The sequence below is a fragment of the Sus scrofa genome, chromosome 4, assembly GCF_054392235.1.
Source record: "Sus scrofa isolate SSC_HxYL_T2T_F1_AM1 chromosome 4, Sscrofa_HxYL_maternal_Yorkshire_Landrace_v2.0, whole genome shotgun sequence".
In the NCBI taxonomy this organism is placed as follows: Eukaryota; Metazoa; Chordata; class Mammalia; order Artiodactyla; family Suidae; genus Sus; species Sus scrofa.
The window spans coordinates 108,415,622-108,432,863 of NC_139386.1; the positions used below are offsets into that span (position 1 = coordinate 108,415,622).

General features: G+C 36.8%; 1 protein-coding gene across 1 annotated transcript in view; it reads right to left on the bottom strand.

The window, feature by feature from the left end:
- MAN1A2 (mannosidase alpha class 1A member 2) overlaps positions 1–17,242 on the bottom strand; it is a 161,826-nt gene that overhangs the window by 25,345 nt on the left and 119,239 nt on the right. The window contains exons 11-12 of the mRNA XM_001927622.8: positions 4,304–4,476; positions 417–532 (exon numbers count right to left, since the gene is read on the bottom strand). Coding sequence (XP_001927657.4) covers positions 417–532; positions 4,304–4,476 — 289 coding nt within the window. The remainder of the gene's footprint in view (positions 1–416; positions 533–4,303; positions 4,477–17,242) is intronic.

Here is a 17,242-nt window from a genome sequence, read left to right on the forward strand (position 1 = left end):
GCAAAATTCCATGATTATTCCTAACAGATTTCATCAGCTACAGCGGGGAGCTGAGGTGCGGTCCCAGGACCAACATCATCAGCATCATCTGGGAGTTTGTCAGAAATGTACATTCTTAGTTCCACCCTAGACCTACTGAATCAGAAACTGCACATATGGCCCAGTTATCTGTGTTTTAAGAAGTCCTCTAGCACGTACTAGCACTAAGGACCAAATAAAGGTACACTTATTTGACAAAATATCTGCCTCAGCCTAAGTCATCCTTCATGAGATGCAGCTAAAACTTTAAGACTCATTACATACAAGACATTTGTAATAAAATTTAGTGTAACATCATAGTCACAATTCATCATGCAGTGACCACACAGCAAAACCAGCCCATAATGAAACAAAGATTGTTAAAGGCATCTACTTACTTTAATGTTTCTGCAAGAAAGAAGCTCTGCTGTACATCATCATGTGTAGGAGTAGAGGAATATACATCCTTCACCCCAGAAAATCCACTGCTGACTCGGCAATACTTTTCGATAGCCTATGAAAAAGATGAAACAAAAGCATCAATGCCATAGAATTTCACGTTTTGAAGCACTTATGAAAAAACCACAGTCCAAAGTTCACAGAGCTCTCCATGAGAATTTAACAGTTTCAGAAGAAGATTTATTATCAAATGGAAATAGCTTCACACTGGAAAAAGTAACTGAGGTGTCCTGTTTCCAGCGGAATTTCTACAACTCTTTAATCTTTTTAAGACATCTTGTATTTTCCTAACTTAGGAGTCAAATTTAGGCTATTCACATTGAGTTAGAGACCTATCTGGCACAATAAATCTTACTGATTCTGACAAATCAAGAGAGAAGTCAGTTTGAATTAAAATTTTTAAGTGCAATTTTATCACTTTCAAGGATAAATAACAATCTGAAACACACTAAAAGTGCATTACTTAGGAGCTCTCCATAGCAATAGCAATGAGATAATATTTACTGCAAACATACTATATGCCAGACTTTGTACGATCATAATCCTGAGTTAAACATTACAGGTGGTACCAAATGGCAGTGCCCACCTACACACCTACTACAATAATGTGACAATATTGAGAGCTAACCATCATTAAGTATTTACCATGTGCTGAAAGCTCTTCTAAGAGTTTTACATGTACTAGCATTTAAATTTCCAACAAATTTGCAAGGGCTCTCTTGTTAGCTCTACTTTTCGGATGGGAAAACAGAGGCAAAGAGTAATCTGCTCCCCGTCATGACTAACTCCTATGCTCTGCTGCCCAAACAGGAGCTCATGTTTTTAATTTATATCTCTTTTTGCATCTTTGAACATGTCTGAATAAAATACAGTAAATCAAATGGAATCTATAAACTCTTTTTAATTCACTAGGCAAACATCCTGCTTATCCAGAAGTAAACAATTCATAAAGAGCTGAAAGCATATGTGGAAATTTTCTTTTTCTACTCCACCTAACTAGAGATATTATGAAGGAAGTATGGTTATTTAACTCGTCATTACTATTATGGCCTGTTGTTCCTAGCCTTGCTACTTTTCTTACTCTCCTGGTTTTCCTTCTTTCTAAAGAAAAGCTAATTAACACTAAAGGTATTTACTTAATCAAACTGTTCACTTTTATACAGTTCCATTTTGACTGTAGATGGCTTTTAAAAATCTCCTTACCAAAGGGTTTGGTACTTTCTCTATCCAAATATCTTAAACATATTTTGAATGTGTTTTTTAATAACATATTCTTCACAATGACTGCATGTCTTCAGCACCCAGAACTATCACAGCAGTTTAAGGACACGGTGAAAGAGCGGGGAGGTATGGCTAATCTTTAAGCTTCAGAAGACATGAGATACCACTATTCTGCCTCAGCTTGTCCTGTCTTTTCTTTCCTTAAACCCAAGAGTGGAGCCAATGGTGGGCAAGAAAAGCAAATTCTGTTTAAGATGTGAGTCCTTTTTTTTTTTTTTTGGTCTCTGCATCATGCCCCCTTCTCATCAAGTTGTACTTTTGAAACTTGAATTTAAAGTATAATTACTTCAGTTCTTGTTCTTTATAATTTGTGTGTCCATCATATAGGATATAGAAGTGAAATGCTGACTCTGTAATTAAAAATGGACAGATATGGGTTAAAGTTTGGGCTTGTCAAACCTCTTTTTAATAAATAAGAAGAAGGCCATAGTTTAAGAAGGTGCACAATGGAGGTCCTGCTGTGGCACAGTGGGATTGGTGGTGCCTCTGCAGTGCTGGGATCAGGTTCGATCCCTGGCTTGCACAGAAGGTTAAGGGGAAAGATCCAGCATTGCTGCAGCAGTAGCACAGGTAGCAACTATGGCTCAGATCTGATCCCTGGCCCGAGAGCTCTATATGCTGCAGGGTAGCCAAAAAAAAAAAAAAAAAAAAAAAAAAAAAAAAAGGAGAGAGAGAACAAAATCAACCAGAGGGGTTGCTGGACTGGCCAGTTTGGAGTCTGTGTGCTGAGCCTTGGGAATATTTATTTAAAAACAAACAAACAAACCTTAGGAAAAAGAATAAATTATCCTGTAGTGTTTCTCAATGAGATGTGTTTCTGCCCCTACTCCTACCTCCCAACCCACATGATTCAGATACACCTCCCGTATCCCTCTAAATAAGCAGCATTAAATATCAGGGGACATTCCAGTGGATTACTTTACTTATTTCCCCATATGAAACACTGCTTGATTCACATAAGCATTAGTAAGCCCCTGCTATCCAACCAAAGTGTGTGTGTTTCCTGTTCCCAAACCACTGCACCACATTTCATCTCTCAACTTCAGTGAGGCTCTCCTGAATAGTTTCACTAGCAGTTCCGCTCCCAATTTTAGACCAAGGTAGTAAGAGAAAAACAGCATCAATAAATTCTGCATCTATTCCTGTTCTATATTTGCATCCACCTTGCTTCCATTAATATTCTCTTACGGTTAAACTCCATGCAAATGTCCTCGCCTTTTATTATATTATTCCCAGATTATTGCAGTGGCCTCCCAAACCCACCAATTTGCAGATTACAATCAGATCCTTTTGTTCTATTACTCCCCACCAAAAAGCCTTCAGTAGTTCCTTCCCCTCTGAAAAACCTTTATTAGCCTTACAATGGCTTCTTAAAGTTAGGGAGCTTTGGTGGGTAGGAAATAGTGAAGAACTAGAACTTCTGATAGGCAAAGGACTTTCTATCTCCACCTAGTACATAAGAAACACTTGCGTAGTAAGTGAGAAAAGTGTGAGCGTGTGTGTGTGTGTGTGTGTGTGTGTGTGTGTGCGTGCGTGTGTGTGGTGTGTATGTTATTCCTGAAACACTGAGTAATGTATTCATGCCTTGATCTGGCATATAAGGCCTGCTACCTAGTGGTTCCAAATTTCTCTCCTCTGGTTACTCCTGTGAAACCTTCTTTTTATATAAATTGGTCCACATCTTGCCCTAAAATACACCCTGCACATTCCAGTCTGAGCAATTTACAAACACTACTTATTCACCTAGAATGTCCTCATTCTATCTAGACTGCAAGTTTTAGTTAAACAATTTGAATACGAATATCCATCATAGGTAGTACTATTTATCATAATTAGCATATTTCAGAGAATACAATACCCCCTCTCTCCCAAGGGTCAGCTATGCTACCGTGAAAACTCAAATGATTTTCTTCCTCCCAGGAACTGATTACCATGAGGTTCTCTGAAAGGCTGGCATTTTTAGGAGCAAACCATTTGTTTCCTTTACTTACTAACCATTACAAACGCCTCATTTCAAGTATATAGACACACACAAAGAGATTAGAAGATACTTGGGTATTTTTTTGTCTTTCAATCTAAAAAAATTTTAACAATTCACTAGTCCTTCTTCTGGTGAACCACTAAGGAATTACTCTGAATACAAGCTGAAAGGAATGGGGGGTAATCTACCCAGGCTGTGCATCTGGGCAGTTTTACAATGACTTTATTTTTATCCCAGAGGTTAAGCATTAATAGGCAAGTATAGAAATTTTATAATCTCATTTAAATGACTCCATTAAATGACTCCTTATAGTTATTCAGTAAAAATAATGAGTGAATACTAGTAGGAAAATAGAAAACAGTTCTAAAGAGAACTAAACTGGATTCTTCTAACTAGTAGGGTTACATCTACTGCTTAAGAAACTTAAACTGAGTTTTTTCCATCAAATAAATGAAAGTAACCCTACAGTTAATAAATATGTGGTGACATGGATGAGGACACATGGCACTCCAGGAGGCTTAATTTAACACTCTTGCACACAAAACGAAATAGTGGCTTATTTACCAGTGCTGCTTCCCAGCCCCACTCCCTATATCTTGGATCGTGAGTGAATCGCCATAGGTACCAATAGGTTTCAATTACTTCTGGACGGAGGATGTAATACTTCTCAGCTTGCCGGACTGCCACAGCCTCTACTGCACCATCAAACTTGAATGATTCAGGACCTAGCTTTAATGCTGTAACATGACAAAAGAAATAAAAGAGCAGAGTAAACCATTTCTGTTTGTTTGCCATTGCTTTTTCCTCCCTGAAAGAATGCAGTATAAAGTTATTCTTGTGATCTGTTTCTATTGTTGCTGTTTTGCAAAATCAGTGACTTTAAAAGATCCACACTGGATTTTCTTATAAATATTCCATTATTCTGACACAAAATACTTCTCATAAATGATGTACAACAACACACTGCTATATCTAACTACAAGTCTAGTCATTCTTTGGAAACAAATGCAAAATTATACATAAGCACATTATATATTCTGCTTTGGTCCAAAGTAAAATGAGACAGATACTATGCAGACTCATTTTTTAAAAAGTCAAAACAATTTAAAGGTGCTTTTAAAATAACATACAAATAAGAAAACATTTTAGAACTCACATTTTGAATTAGATTTAGTTGCAGATTAAATTCTATTAAGGCATACAACAGTGTGTAAGAAACAATACATTTTAAAACTTAAACCACTTTTAAAAATCATCTCTCTCCTTGTATAGCCTTTGTATATACAGCTAGGAAAAGGTTCAAATTGTCAATCACTAAGAATTTCATCCATAAATTGCCCATTTATTAGTGTGAATAAACACCTTAAACTAAAAAAAGTTGTGACAACTAATAAATAAGTAAACATAGCTAATACTTAGATATTTCAACACTACATCATATTCCTTAAATGATGTGACTTCCATTCTGGCCGGAATATAATACTACATGAAAGGCTTTCTAAGAACCTCTTTCTAAGCACACCAAACACACTAAATATAGGCGATATAAAAGTCTCTTACTGGGATTTGGAGTCACACACAATTACCACTCTTAGCTGCAATCTTTCTTTTTCACTAGACTGTACCAGAGACAAATAATTTTAGAGTCTCTTGTCTCCTTTAAGAAATACTGGATACTTATATTTTCTCAGAAAACGTTATGCAGGAACTATACCATGAATAAAATCATACCATAGTTCTTGGAATGACACTTGTTGCAGTGGCCAATTTCACCATTACAAGGATGACTCTATCAACTCCAAATAATAACTCAAAGAAGCTAAAATTAAAGCCTTTCTTACGAATCCCTAACCCCAAGAAAAAGCATAAAACCACTGACATTATAGTGATGATACCCGGTTCTAGTAGAAGCAAAGCATGTGATCCAGAAAAGTTAACAACCACAGTTTGTTTATTAAGTCTTGGAGAACTAAAGCAAAATTTAATCAGGGTTTTTTAACCTGAGGGTCATGAACTCTGTGGTAGGCTCTGGAAAAGGGAGATAATGTTGTATCCAAGAAGCCTCTGAAATCGCACGCAAAATTCATGTGCGCTCATATAGCTCTGACAACCTCCTGCATGGGATCTGAGGTTAGAACTAACCAACAAATTGTCAATATTTTGTAAGAAAACTTCTATCCAGCTTACTGGCAAAGTCTGGCATGTGATCCAATATTATCTGGTATTTAATACATGTTTTTAAAAATTTTTTTTCATTACAGTTGATTTACAATGTCCTGTAAATTTCTTCTGTACAGCAAAGTATCCCATTCATATATACATATATGTACATATATGTATATATATATATTCTTTTTCTAACATTATCCTCCATCATGTTCCATCATAAGTCACTAGGTATAATTTCCTGTGCTATACAGCAGGATCTCATTGCTTGTCAACTCCAAATATAATGGTTTGCATCTACTAACCCCAAACTCCCGCTCCATCCCACTCCCTCCTTCTACTCCTTGGCAACTAGTCTGTCCTCCAAGTCCATAAATTTGTTTCTGTTCTGTAGACAGGTTCATTTGTGTCATATATTATATCCCAGATATAAATGATATCATTCGGTATCTTTCTTTCTGACTTACTTCACTTAGTATGAGAGTCTGTAGTTGCATCCATGTTGCTGTGAATGGCATTATTTTGTTCTTTTTTAATGGCAGAGTGGTATTTCATCATGTATATGTACCACTTATTCTTAATCCATTCATCTGTCGATGGACCATTTAAGTTGCTTCCATGTCTTGGCTATTGTGACTAGTGCTGCAATGAACACAAGGGTGCATGTATCTCTTTCAATGAAAGTTTTGTCCGGATATGCACCCAGGAGTGGGATTGCTGGATCACATGGTAGTTCTATATTTTGTTTTCTATGGTACTGCCATACTGTTTTCCAAAGTGGTTGCATCAATTGACATTCCCATCAACAGTGTAGGAGGGTTCCCTTTCTCCACACTCACTCCAGCATTTGCAGACTTACTAATGACGGCCATTCTGAATAGTGTGAACTGGAATTTCATTGTAGTTTGGATTTGCATTTCTCTAATAATTAGTGATGTTTAGCACTTTTTCATGTGCCTATTGGCCATCTGTATGTCTTTTTTGGAGAAATGTCTATTCAGGTCTTTGGCCCATTTTTCAATTGGATTTTTTTTTTTTTTTCTGTTGAGTTGTATGAGTTGTTTGTCTATTTTGGAGATTCAGCCCTTGTCGGTTGCATACTTTGAAACTATTTTCTCCCATTCAGTAGGTGGTCTTCTTATTTATGGCTTCCTTTGCTGTGCAAAAGCCTGTAAGTTTGATTAGGTCCCACTGGTTTATTTTTGTTTTTATTTCTATTGCTTTGCGTGACATACATAAGAAAACATTTGTATAGCTGATGTCAGAGAATGTTTTGCCTATATTCTGTTCTATGAGTTTCATGGTGTCTTGTCCTATGTTTAAGTCTTTATGCCATTTTGAGTTTATTTTTGTGCATGGTGTGAGGGTGTGGTCTAGTTTCATTGATTAACTCGCAGCTGTTCAGTTTTCCCAGCACCACTTGCTGAAGAAACTCTTTTTCCCATTTTACATTCTTGCCTCCTTTGTCAAAGATTTATTGACCATAGGTGTCCGGGTTTATTTTTCGGTTCTCTATTCTGTTCTATTGGTCTGTATGTCTGTTTTGATACCAGTACCACACTGTCTTGATGACTGCATCTTTGTAAATTGTATGAAGTCTGGGAGAGTTATGTCTTCTGCTTGGTTTGTGTTCCTCCGGATTGCTTTGGCAATTCTGGATCTTTTATGGTTCCATGTAAATTTTTGGATTGTTTGTTCTAGTTCTGTGAAAAATGTCATGGGTAATTTGATAGGGATTGCATTGAATCTGTAGATGGCTTTGAGGAGCATGGCCATTTTAATGATATTAATTCTTCCAATTCAGGAGCATGGGATATCTTTCCATTTCTTTGAATCCTCTTGAATTTCCTTTTCCTTGATTAACATTTTATAGTTCTCAGCATATAAGTCTCTCACCTCCTTGGTCAGGTTTATTCCTAGGTATTTAATTTTTGGGGTTTGATTTTAAAAGTTATTGTATTTTTATATTCCTTTTCTAATATTTCATTGTTAGTATACAGAAATGCAACCAATATCTGAATGTTAATCTTGTATCGGGCTACTTTGCTGAATTCATTGATCAGTTTAAGTAGTTCTTGTGTGGAGTCCTTAGGGTTTTCTGTATGTAGTGTCATGTCATCTGCATAGAGTGACAATTTTACCTCTTCTCTTCCAATTTGGATACTTTTATTTCTTTTGTTTGTCTGATTGCTGTGTTTAGGACTTTCAGTACAATGTTGAATAAAAGTGGCGAGAGTGGGCATTCTTGTCTTGTTCCAGATTTGAGCAAGAAGGCTTTCAGCTTTTCTCTGTTGAGCATTATATTGGCTGTGGGTTTGTCATAAATGGCTTTTATTATGTTAAGGTATGTTCCCTCTATACCCACTTTGGTAAGAGTTTTTATCATGAACAGATGTTGGATTTTGTCAAATGCTTTTTCTGCATCTATTGAGATGATCATGTGATTTTTGACTTTTCTTTTGTTAATGTGGTGTATAACGTCGATTGATTTGTGTATCTCGAACCATCCTTGTGAACTTGGAATGAATCTCACTTGGACGTGGTGTATGATCTTTTTTATAAGTTGTTGGGCATGGTTGGCTAAAGTTTTGTTAAGAATTTTTGGGTCTATATTCATCAAAGATATTGGCCTATGATTTTATTTTTTGGTGCTACCTTTGTCTCACTTTGGTATCAGGGTAAGGTGGCTTTATAGAATGTCTTTGAGAGTGTTCCTTCTTCAGTCTTTTGGAATAGTTTAAGAAGGGTGGCTAGAAGTTCTCTGTATGTTTGGTAGACTTTGCCTGTGAAGCCATCTGGTCTTGGACTTTTCATTTTTAGGGACTGTTTTTAATACATATTCAGTTTCATCTCTAGTGATCAGTCTGTTCAGTTGATCTATTTCTTCTTGATTCAGTTTTGGCAGGCTATAGGTCTCTAGAAAGTTGTCCATTTCTTCTAGGTTGTCAAATTTGCTGGCATATGCTTGTTCACAGTACTCTCTCTTTTTTTAATTTCTGCAGTATCTGTTGAGATTTCTCCTTTTTCATTTCTTATACTGTTTGAGTTCTTGCTCTCCTCTTCTTGGTGAGTCTGGCCAGAGGGTTGTCAATTTTGTTTACCCTTTCAAAGAACCAGCTCTTGGTTTTATTGATTTTTTTTCTATTGTTTTTTGAATCTCTATTTTATTTATTTTTTTAGGTCCGTACCCATGGCATATGGAGGTTCCCAGGCTAGGGTCCAACTGGAGCTGTAGCCGCCGGCCTATGCCACAGCCACAGCAACACGGGATCCAAGTGGTGTCTGCAACCTACACCACAGCTCACGGCAACGCTGGATCCATAACCCACTGAGCAAGGCTAGGAATCAAACCCACGACCTCATGGATGCTAGTCAGGTTCGCCAACCACTGTGCCATGACAGGAACTCCATTCAATCTCTATTTTATTGATTTCCTCTCTGATCTTTATGATTTCCTACCTTCTGCTGACTTTAGGTTTTGTTCTTCTTTTTCTAATTCATTTAGGTGGTATGTTAAGTTGTTGATTTGAGATTTTTCCTCTTTTTTGAGGAAGGTCTGTACTGCCATGAACTTCACTCTAAGCACTGTTTTTGTGGCACCCAGAGATTTTGAATGGTTGTGTTTTCATTATTTGTCTCGAGGTATTTTTTAATTTCCCTTTTGATTTCCTTGTTGGCCCGCTGGTTTTTTAGTAGCATGTTGTTTAGTCTCCATGTAGTCAGTTTTTTCTCATTTCTTTTCCTGCTGTTGATTTCTAGTTTCATGCCATTGTGCTCAGAAGTGATAACTGAAATAATTTCTATACTCTTAAATTTGTTGAAGTTAGTTTTGTGCCCCAGTATGTGGTCAATCCTTGAGAATGTTCCATGTGCACTTTAAAAGAATATATATTCCGATTTCTTTTGGCCGTAACGTCCTTAAAATGTTAATTAAGTCTAACTTTTCTATTGTGTCATTTAGGATCTCTGTTACCTTTTCGTTTTCTGTCTAGAGGATCCGTCTATGGATGGGAATTCTATTGTATTCCCATCAATTTCTCCTTTCATGTCTGTTAATATTTGTTGTATGTATTTGGGTGCTCTTATATTAGGGACATATATATTGTTGAGTGTAATATCCTCTTCTTGAATTGATCCTTGTGTCATTAAATAGTGTCCTTCTTTGTCTTTCTTTATGGCTTTTGTTTTAAAGTCTATTTTGTCTGATAGGAGTATTGTAACTCCTGCTTTCCTATCTTTTCCATTCACATAAAATTCCTTTTTCCATCCAGTCATTTTCAACTTACATGTGTTCTCTACCCTCAGGTGAGTCTCTTGTAGGCAGCATACTGAATTTTTTTTTTTTTAATCCATTCTGCCACTCTATGTCTTTTGATTGAAACTTTCAGTCCATTGACATTACAGGTAATTATTGATAAATATGTACTGCCATTTTAAACACTGTTTTCCAGTTGATTCTATGTTTCTCCCTTGTTCCTTTCTCTTCTCTTGGTTGGATTATTTCCTTTCATTTTATGCTTATGTCCTCTTCTTTTTAGTTTTTGTGAATATATTGTTTGGTATTGATTTGTGGTTGCCCTGTTTTTCAAGTATGTTAACCACTTCCCATATCTACTTGCTTTAGCCTGAGAGCCATATAGGCTCAAACACACACACACACACACACACACACACACACACACACACACACACACACACATATGAAAAAAAGTCTACATTTTCTTACTTTCCTTCCCCACATTTTATGATTTTGTTGTCCTTTTTTTTTAACATCTTCATGTTTCTCCTTTTGCTGTTTATACCCTGTGTTTATTGCTGCTTCTGCAGTATGCTTTTTTTTTTTTTTTCATTTTAGATCTGTATACTGGCTTATTTAAGTGATTACTTTCCAACTACAATTTCCTCCATCCTATTTCTTCTTGCTTCTTTTTCATTTAGAGAAGCCCTTTCAGTATTTCTTTTAGAATGGGTTTAGTATTGCTGTACTCTTTCAGTTTTTGTTTGTTGGAGAAATTCTCCTTCTATTTTAAATTATATTCTTGCTGGGTAGAGTATTCTAGACTGCAAGTTTTTCCCTTTTAGAAATCTGAATATATTTTGCCACTCTCTTCTGGCCTGTTCTGTTTCTGCAGAGAAATCAGCTGGAAACCTTATGGGGGCTCCCTTATAATTAACTCTTCGTTTTTCTCTTGCTGCCTGGAGATTCCTCTAACTTTTGCCATTTTTATTATAATATGTCTTGGTGTAAGTCTATTTGGTTCAACTTGTTTGGGTTAAACTCAGTGCTTCCTGTATCTTGATATCTGTTTCTTTAAACCTGGAAAGTTTTCAGGCATGATTTCTTCAAATATATTTTCAATCCCTTTTTCTTTTTCTTCTGTTTCTGGAATCCCTATTATGCATATATCAGCCTGCTTTATATTTTCCCATAAATCTCTTATGTTACTTTCATGTTTTTCATTTGGTTTTGTCTGCTGTCCCATTTTGTTTTTTTGTTTTTTTGATTTCCATTATTCTATCTTGAGTCACTTATTTGTTCCTCTGAATTATTCGTTCTGTTCTTCAGTGCCTTTAACTTAGCTTGCATCTCTGCAAATGAATTTTCTAACTTTCCTTGGCTCCTTCTGGTATTTTCTAGTTCCTTTTTAAAGTAATCTGCACTACTGTTCATATTCACTCTTAATTCCTTCACATTTGCTCTTAATTCAGTATTTTCACTATCTCCTTTTTGAACTTGGTATCTGTTAGATTTCAGACGTCTGTTTCACTGTTTGCTTCTTCAGGGGAGTTCGCCTGTTCTTTTAACTGAGAATGTTTCCTGAGCCTCTTCATTTTGCTTATATTTTTCTTATTCTGTGAGCTTAGGGACACCAACTACTGTAGCTTTGGAGGGCTATTTATATGCGAGAGCACCCCTGGGTATTTTGTGAGGGCATATTTATTTTTGGCATGAGAGCTGCTTTTGATCTGGATGCTTGCTGTCTCTTTCCTCAGTGTGTGCAGGCTGTTATCTCCTTGATAGGGCGTTAAACGTGCTCTCAGGGAGATGGGCGTGGCTAGTAGCTAGTGCCTGGTTGCTGGACCTTTGACAGTGGCAAGGACCCATGGGAAGGTGGCACAGGCTGCTTCTAGTTGCAGGGTCCTGAGAAGTGGCAGTGACCCTCAGGCATGTATAGGCAGCACCCGGAGCATTTGACAGTGGCAGTGGAAGTGAGAGCCACAACAGATGGTACTTGGTTGCAGTACCCTCCTCTGAGAGGGTATCTGCTTGCTTTAGCCTGAGAGTCATATAGGCTCAAACACATATATAAAAAATGGACCTTTAGTGGTGGCAGGCCATGCCCACCTCTGGAGTCTGAGATAACTGTGGTGGTTTGCCCCTGCTGCCTGTAGACCATGCAAGAGGCACCCCATCACACTTAACCCATGGTATGAGGGGTCCGTCACAAGAGGGACCTCACTGCCCATAGCACCACCCTCTAAGAGTCTGTGTGTGTGCAGAGAAAGATATTCCTATGGCAGTGGGCTGCTCCTCCTCTTGCCCTCCTCACCAGTGGAGCCATCTCCTGCAGGACCAGTCTTCCTCCTGGGTTCCCTCATCGGGGGTGCTCCATTCCCCAGCCCTTGGCACACTGCTCCCTAGTCCCTCAGGCTGTCTCCATACAGTCTTCACTAGTCCTCTTCCTGGAAGTGACCTCTGGAGCCTGAGTCTCAGTGCCCAACCCCCTTCTAAGCATCTCAGGCTATGGTGTCCCAAGAGGTGGTACCAATGGTCTGTGTGGCTCTCTCTGCTTTGCCCTTCTCAGTCCAGCTGCTGCACTTTTTTCTGAGGCTTTGAGGTCCCTCTGTCTCAGCTGATCGCCTTGTCGGGTGGCTTCCCAGGGTGTGGGTTCTTTTCCTCTTTCACAGCTCCCTCTCAGGAGTGCTAGCCTCGTCCTGATTCCTTTCTCTCTTTTTTTTTTCCTTTTTGTTCTTCCCAGTTATATGGAGGGTTTCCTGCCCTTTTTGGAGATTTATGGTCTTCTGACAGCATTCAGTAGATGTTCTGTGTAAGTCATTCTACATGTAGATGGGTTTTTTGGTTGTGTTTGTGGGCAAAGGTGAGCACCACACTTATTCCTCCATCACCTTGATCCTGCCTCCAATAAATGTTTTAAAAATGATAAAAGTCAAAGACTATAAGCACTGAGATGATGGTAATCCAATGAATAGTGAGATAAGTCATTTTGTCTTGATTTCTTCTTTTTCTTTTTTTAAAGACTATGAGTTTTAAGTGATCATATGGGGTTCTGAAACATTAATCTTACTTTAAATTAGATAGTAACTATAGTAACTTTTCTGATTATAATAATATTATTACCTGGATTGAAGTAGAAATTGGCTGCATGGAACTAATATTTTAAACTTCTCCCTAAAAATTTTATTTCACTTATTGGTTACTTATAACTTCACAAATAAAACATACCAGAAAGATAACATATTATTCTGTGAGGAGCTGATGAGTAAAAACATACAAGCCTAATATACACATATTATGGACAAATCATTGGTTTCATGTTTCTGAGGGCATTATTTCTTAGGTGCTCTTTTGTTTAAAAAGTGTAAAAAAAATAATTTCATAACATTCTACCTTGTACTCAATTTCTAACCCTGATTTTAAATTTCCCTTTTACATTTGATATGTCATGTCTAAAAGGAAAATAACTAATTTAGCAAGTAAAAATTGACTCAAAACCATAAATAATTTAGTGCCTCAGTAAAAAGTACTCTATTGGATGTAAAAATCATATAATGTAGGTAAAGGAAAGAGACATGCGCAAATAAAAAAAAAACATCAAATGCACTAAAAGTCAGTTGTAAGACAATAAAAGATAATTTTAAACAAGGCACAGATTAGTTTGTAAAGTCATACAAAATAGATATGAGAAATAAAGTTCATACGAGTCCTCCAAGATAGGTAGAATCTGCAGAGCTGGAAAAATCAGTACACTTAAGTTAACAAAAGATAAAAAGGATGCGGAATATTCTGGGTCAGGCAATCTAACTATAGTTTGAATGGGCTAGTAATAAGGAAAGAGCTTAAACTCCCATATCCTTTGCTCTTATTAACCTCACGGAAAAAAATAGCTGTAGAAACTCTTAAAACATGTGATGAACATGTTATATGTATTTAAAGAGATGAAATCACCCTCAACCCCCGCAATGTGACAGCACATAGTCTAAGGAAGGCTTTATCCAGTTTCAATATGAAGTAAATTAAATTAGATAAGTCATTATTTTAATAATGTTCAGCAATTTTTTTTTAAATCTAGAAACGCAGATAAAGAAAGAACTATATTTTGGAAGCCTAGCATCTGGTTTGGCATCAATGCTTGCATTATACCTCAGAATAAACTAAAACAGTGTATCAATCTAGCTTCCCATGTAGATATAATAATGTTTAAATACCACTAAGTTACTGCTCAGTTTCATGAACAGATTCAGCAGTGTTTCCCACAAACCTAGCTAAATATTAAGCAGCAGGCCATGCTCATCAATAAGTGGAAGATACAAAGAACACCAGATTTTGAAATAATGTTAATTCTAATTAACAGCAACAAATCAAAGTGAAATTCCAAGGCAATAATTACTGTATGAATTTAGCCCAAGTAACTGTTAAAACGTGAATACACTTTTAACAAGGGGCCAAAAATTACAGCGCAGATATAAGAAAACACAGCAGAAGATGTAATAACCTGTGGGAAGTAAGCAAAACCAGGACTGTACTTTTTAATTGCGATTAAAAGCAAGTAAGGAGTTTCCGTTGTAGCTCAGTGGTAAAAAACCCAACTAGTATCCATGAGGACATGTGCTCAATCCCTGGCCTTGCCCAGTGGGTTAAGGATCTGGTGCTGCTGTGAGCTGTGGTGTAGGTCGCAGATTCAGCTCAGATCCCACATTGCTGTGGTTGTGGTGTAGGCCAGTAGCTATGGCTCCAATTTGACCCTTAGCCTGAATACTTCCAAAACAGACACACGCAAAAAAGATAAGTAAAAACAGTGAAAGACTTGAAAATATAGGATACAAATCAAATAGTCATTTTTTATGACACACCATGGCAAAGAGGGTCACAGGTTCACTGACTGGCAATATGAAAGTGACATCATAACAAGCAAGACAACAATAAACAGACTGCATTTTTAAAACTTTCATTTATATTCTTAATACCCTGAGGAAGACAAGGTAGGTATTATTATCCCAATATTTTGCAGATGGAGTAAATGAGGCTTAGGAAGATTAAATGATTTGCCTAAGGTGCAAAGACAATAAATAGCAGAACATGGGATTTCCGAATCCTAGTTTACATGTTCTCTTCATAATATCAGTGTTTCCTATCAGCATCAGCAATGTCACTGTGAAATGTAAAAGTCAGAAATATAATATAGAGAATCCTTTTATAACTTTGGTATTCTATGAATTTCTCAAAGGCAGGGAGACATCTTGTTCATACTTTGGTCTATAGGAATCCAGCATAATGCTTGGCACACAATAAGTGCTACATATTTAATGGAGTAAATGATTTTTTTTTTTTTTTTTGGCCATTTCTTGGGCCGCTTCCACAGCATATGGAGAGTCCCAGGCTAGGGGTCTAGTCGGAGCCGTAGCCACCAGTCTACGCCAGAGCCACAGCAACGCCGGATCGTTAACCCACTGAGCAAGGGCTGGGACCGAACCCGCAACCTCATGGTTCTTAGTCGGATTTGTTAACCACTGCGCCACGACGGGAACTCCTGGAGTAAATGATTAATTATAATAACCATAATATACCATATTTTAATATGTTTGTTGTATGAAATCCTACTACTTTAGATCTAGAATTTGATTTGTGGTCAAAATCTGCATAACAAGAAATCTTATTATCATGGGTCTTAGTGCAAATGCTTAATATACATTCTGGTCTTCAGTGTTTTACTAATTTCATCTATATTTTAAGTATATGTTTGATATTCTTTATCAACATGACAATATATTTTAACTTCTATTTGTAACTCAGGTCACCGACTTCAGATGTATTATATACTAACACTTAAACCACCAGTAAAATAACATCTACTTCAATGTTCTTTAAACTTAGTTATATTTTGTCAAGAAATGAAATCCTTGATTTAGTTACTGAGAGAACTGAAGGGTCAATTTCACCATAACTTCAATTCCTTATTATATAAAACTGATTTGACATATTTAAGAACTAGGATAAATTTTAAGTCAATCATATTTCTGTCACAGTACCTGATGATAAGTTAACCCTAAAACAAAAATTCAGTTATTCTAACTAAAGCAAAAATTCAACTTCTAAATCATAAACAGAAATTAATGGTTTTTAGTTTTTCAGGGAACTTATAATCCTTTATTTCATAAAGAAACAGACAATTTTAAAGCCAGAGAAGAAATTACATAGAGTGTTTGTCAATCCTATTTTTCAGGCTTTTATTTAAACCTAATTGTCTTCTTCTTCCATGAAATTTTATTAATATACTATATGCATATCTATGCTCTATACAAAAAAAAAGATTTTTTTCACCTCTAGGAATAATTTTTGTCATATTTAAGATTGAGAATCAGCATCTCCTTTTTTTAGGTAGGGACACTGAAGCCTAGAAAAATCACATATTTGCCTAAAGCAACAACAGAGGATTTTTTTTTTTTTTAACAGAGGATTTTTTTTTTTTTTTTTTTTCTGTCTTTTGTCTTTTTGTCGTTGTTGTTGTTGTTGTTGCTATTTCTTGGGCCGCTCCCGCGGCATATGGAGGTTCCCAGGCTAGGGGTTGAATCGGAGCTGTAGCCACCGGCCTACGCCAGAGCCACAGCAACGCGGGATCCGAGCTGCGTCTGCAACCTACACCACAGCTCACGGCAACGCCGGATCGTTAACCCACTGAGCAAGGGCAGGGACCAAACCCGCAACCTCATGGTTCCTAGTCGGATTCGTTAACCACTGTGCCACGACGGGAACTCCAACAGAGGATCTTTTTAAAGGCACGAACAACTTAAAAATTACTGGTGAACTTACTGAGAGATAAACTACTAGTTATCTAGATATATACATTCAGTATAACTAATATCATTTGTTATTCTTATTTTCACAAGAGGATAGGCAAGGCATGTAACCTAAATCAATTCTGTGTTCTTTTAAGTTACCAATTCTATAGAAGCTGAAGTAAGTGGCTGAAATGGATTCCTTTACATTAAAATAAATAATATTATCCCATACATCCCTGAGAACCCTACTGTCTTTAAAACAACTTCTTCAAAATTTTCATAACAGTAACAGAATTCAGAATAATAATTCAAAAAAAA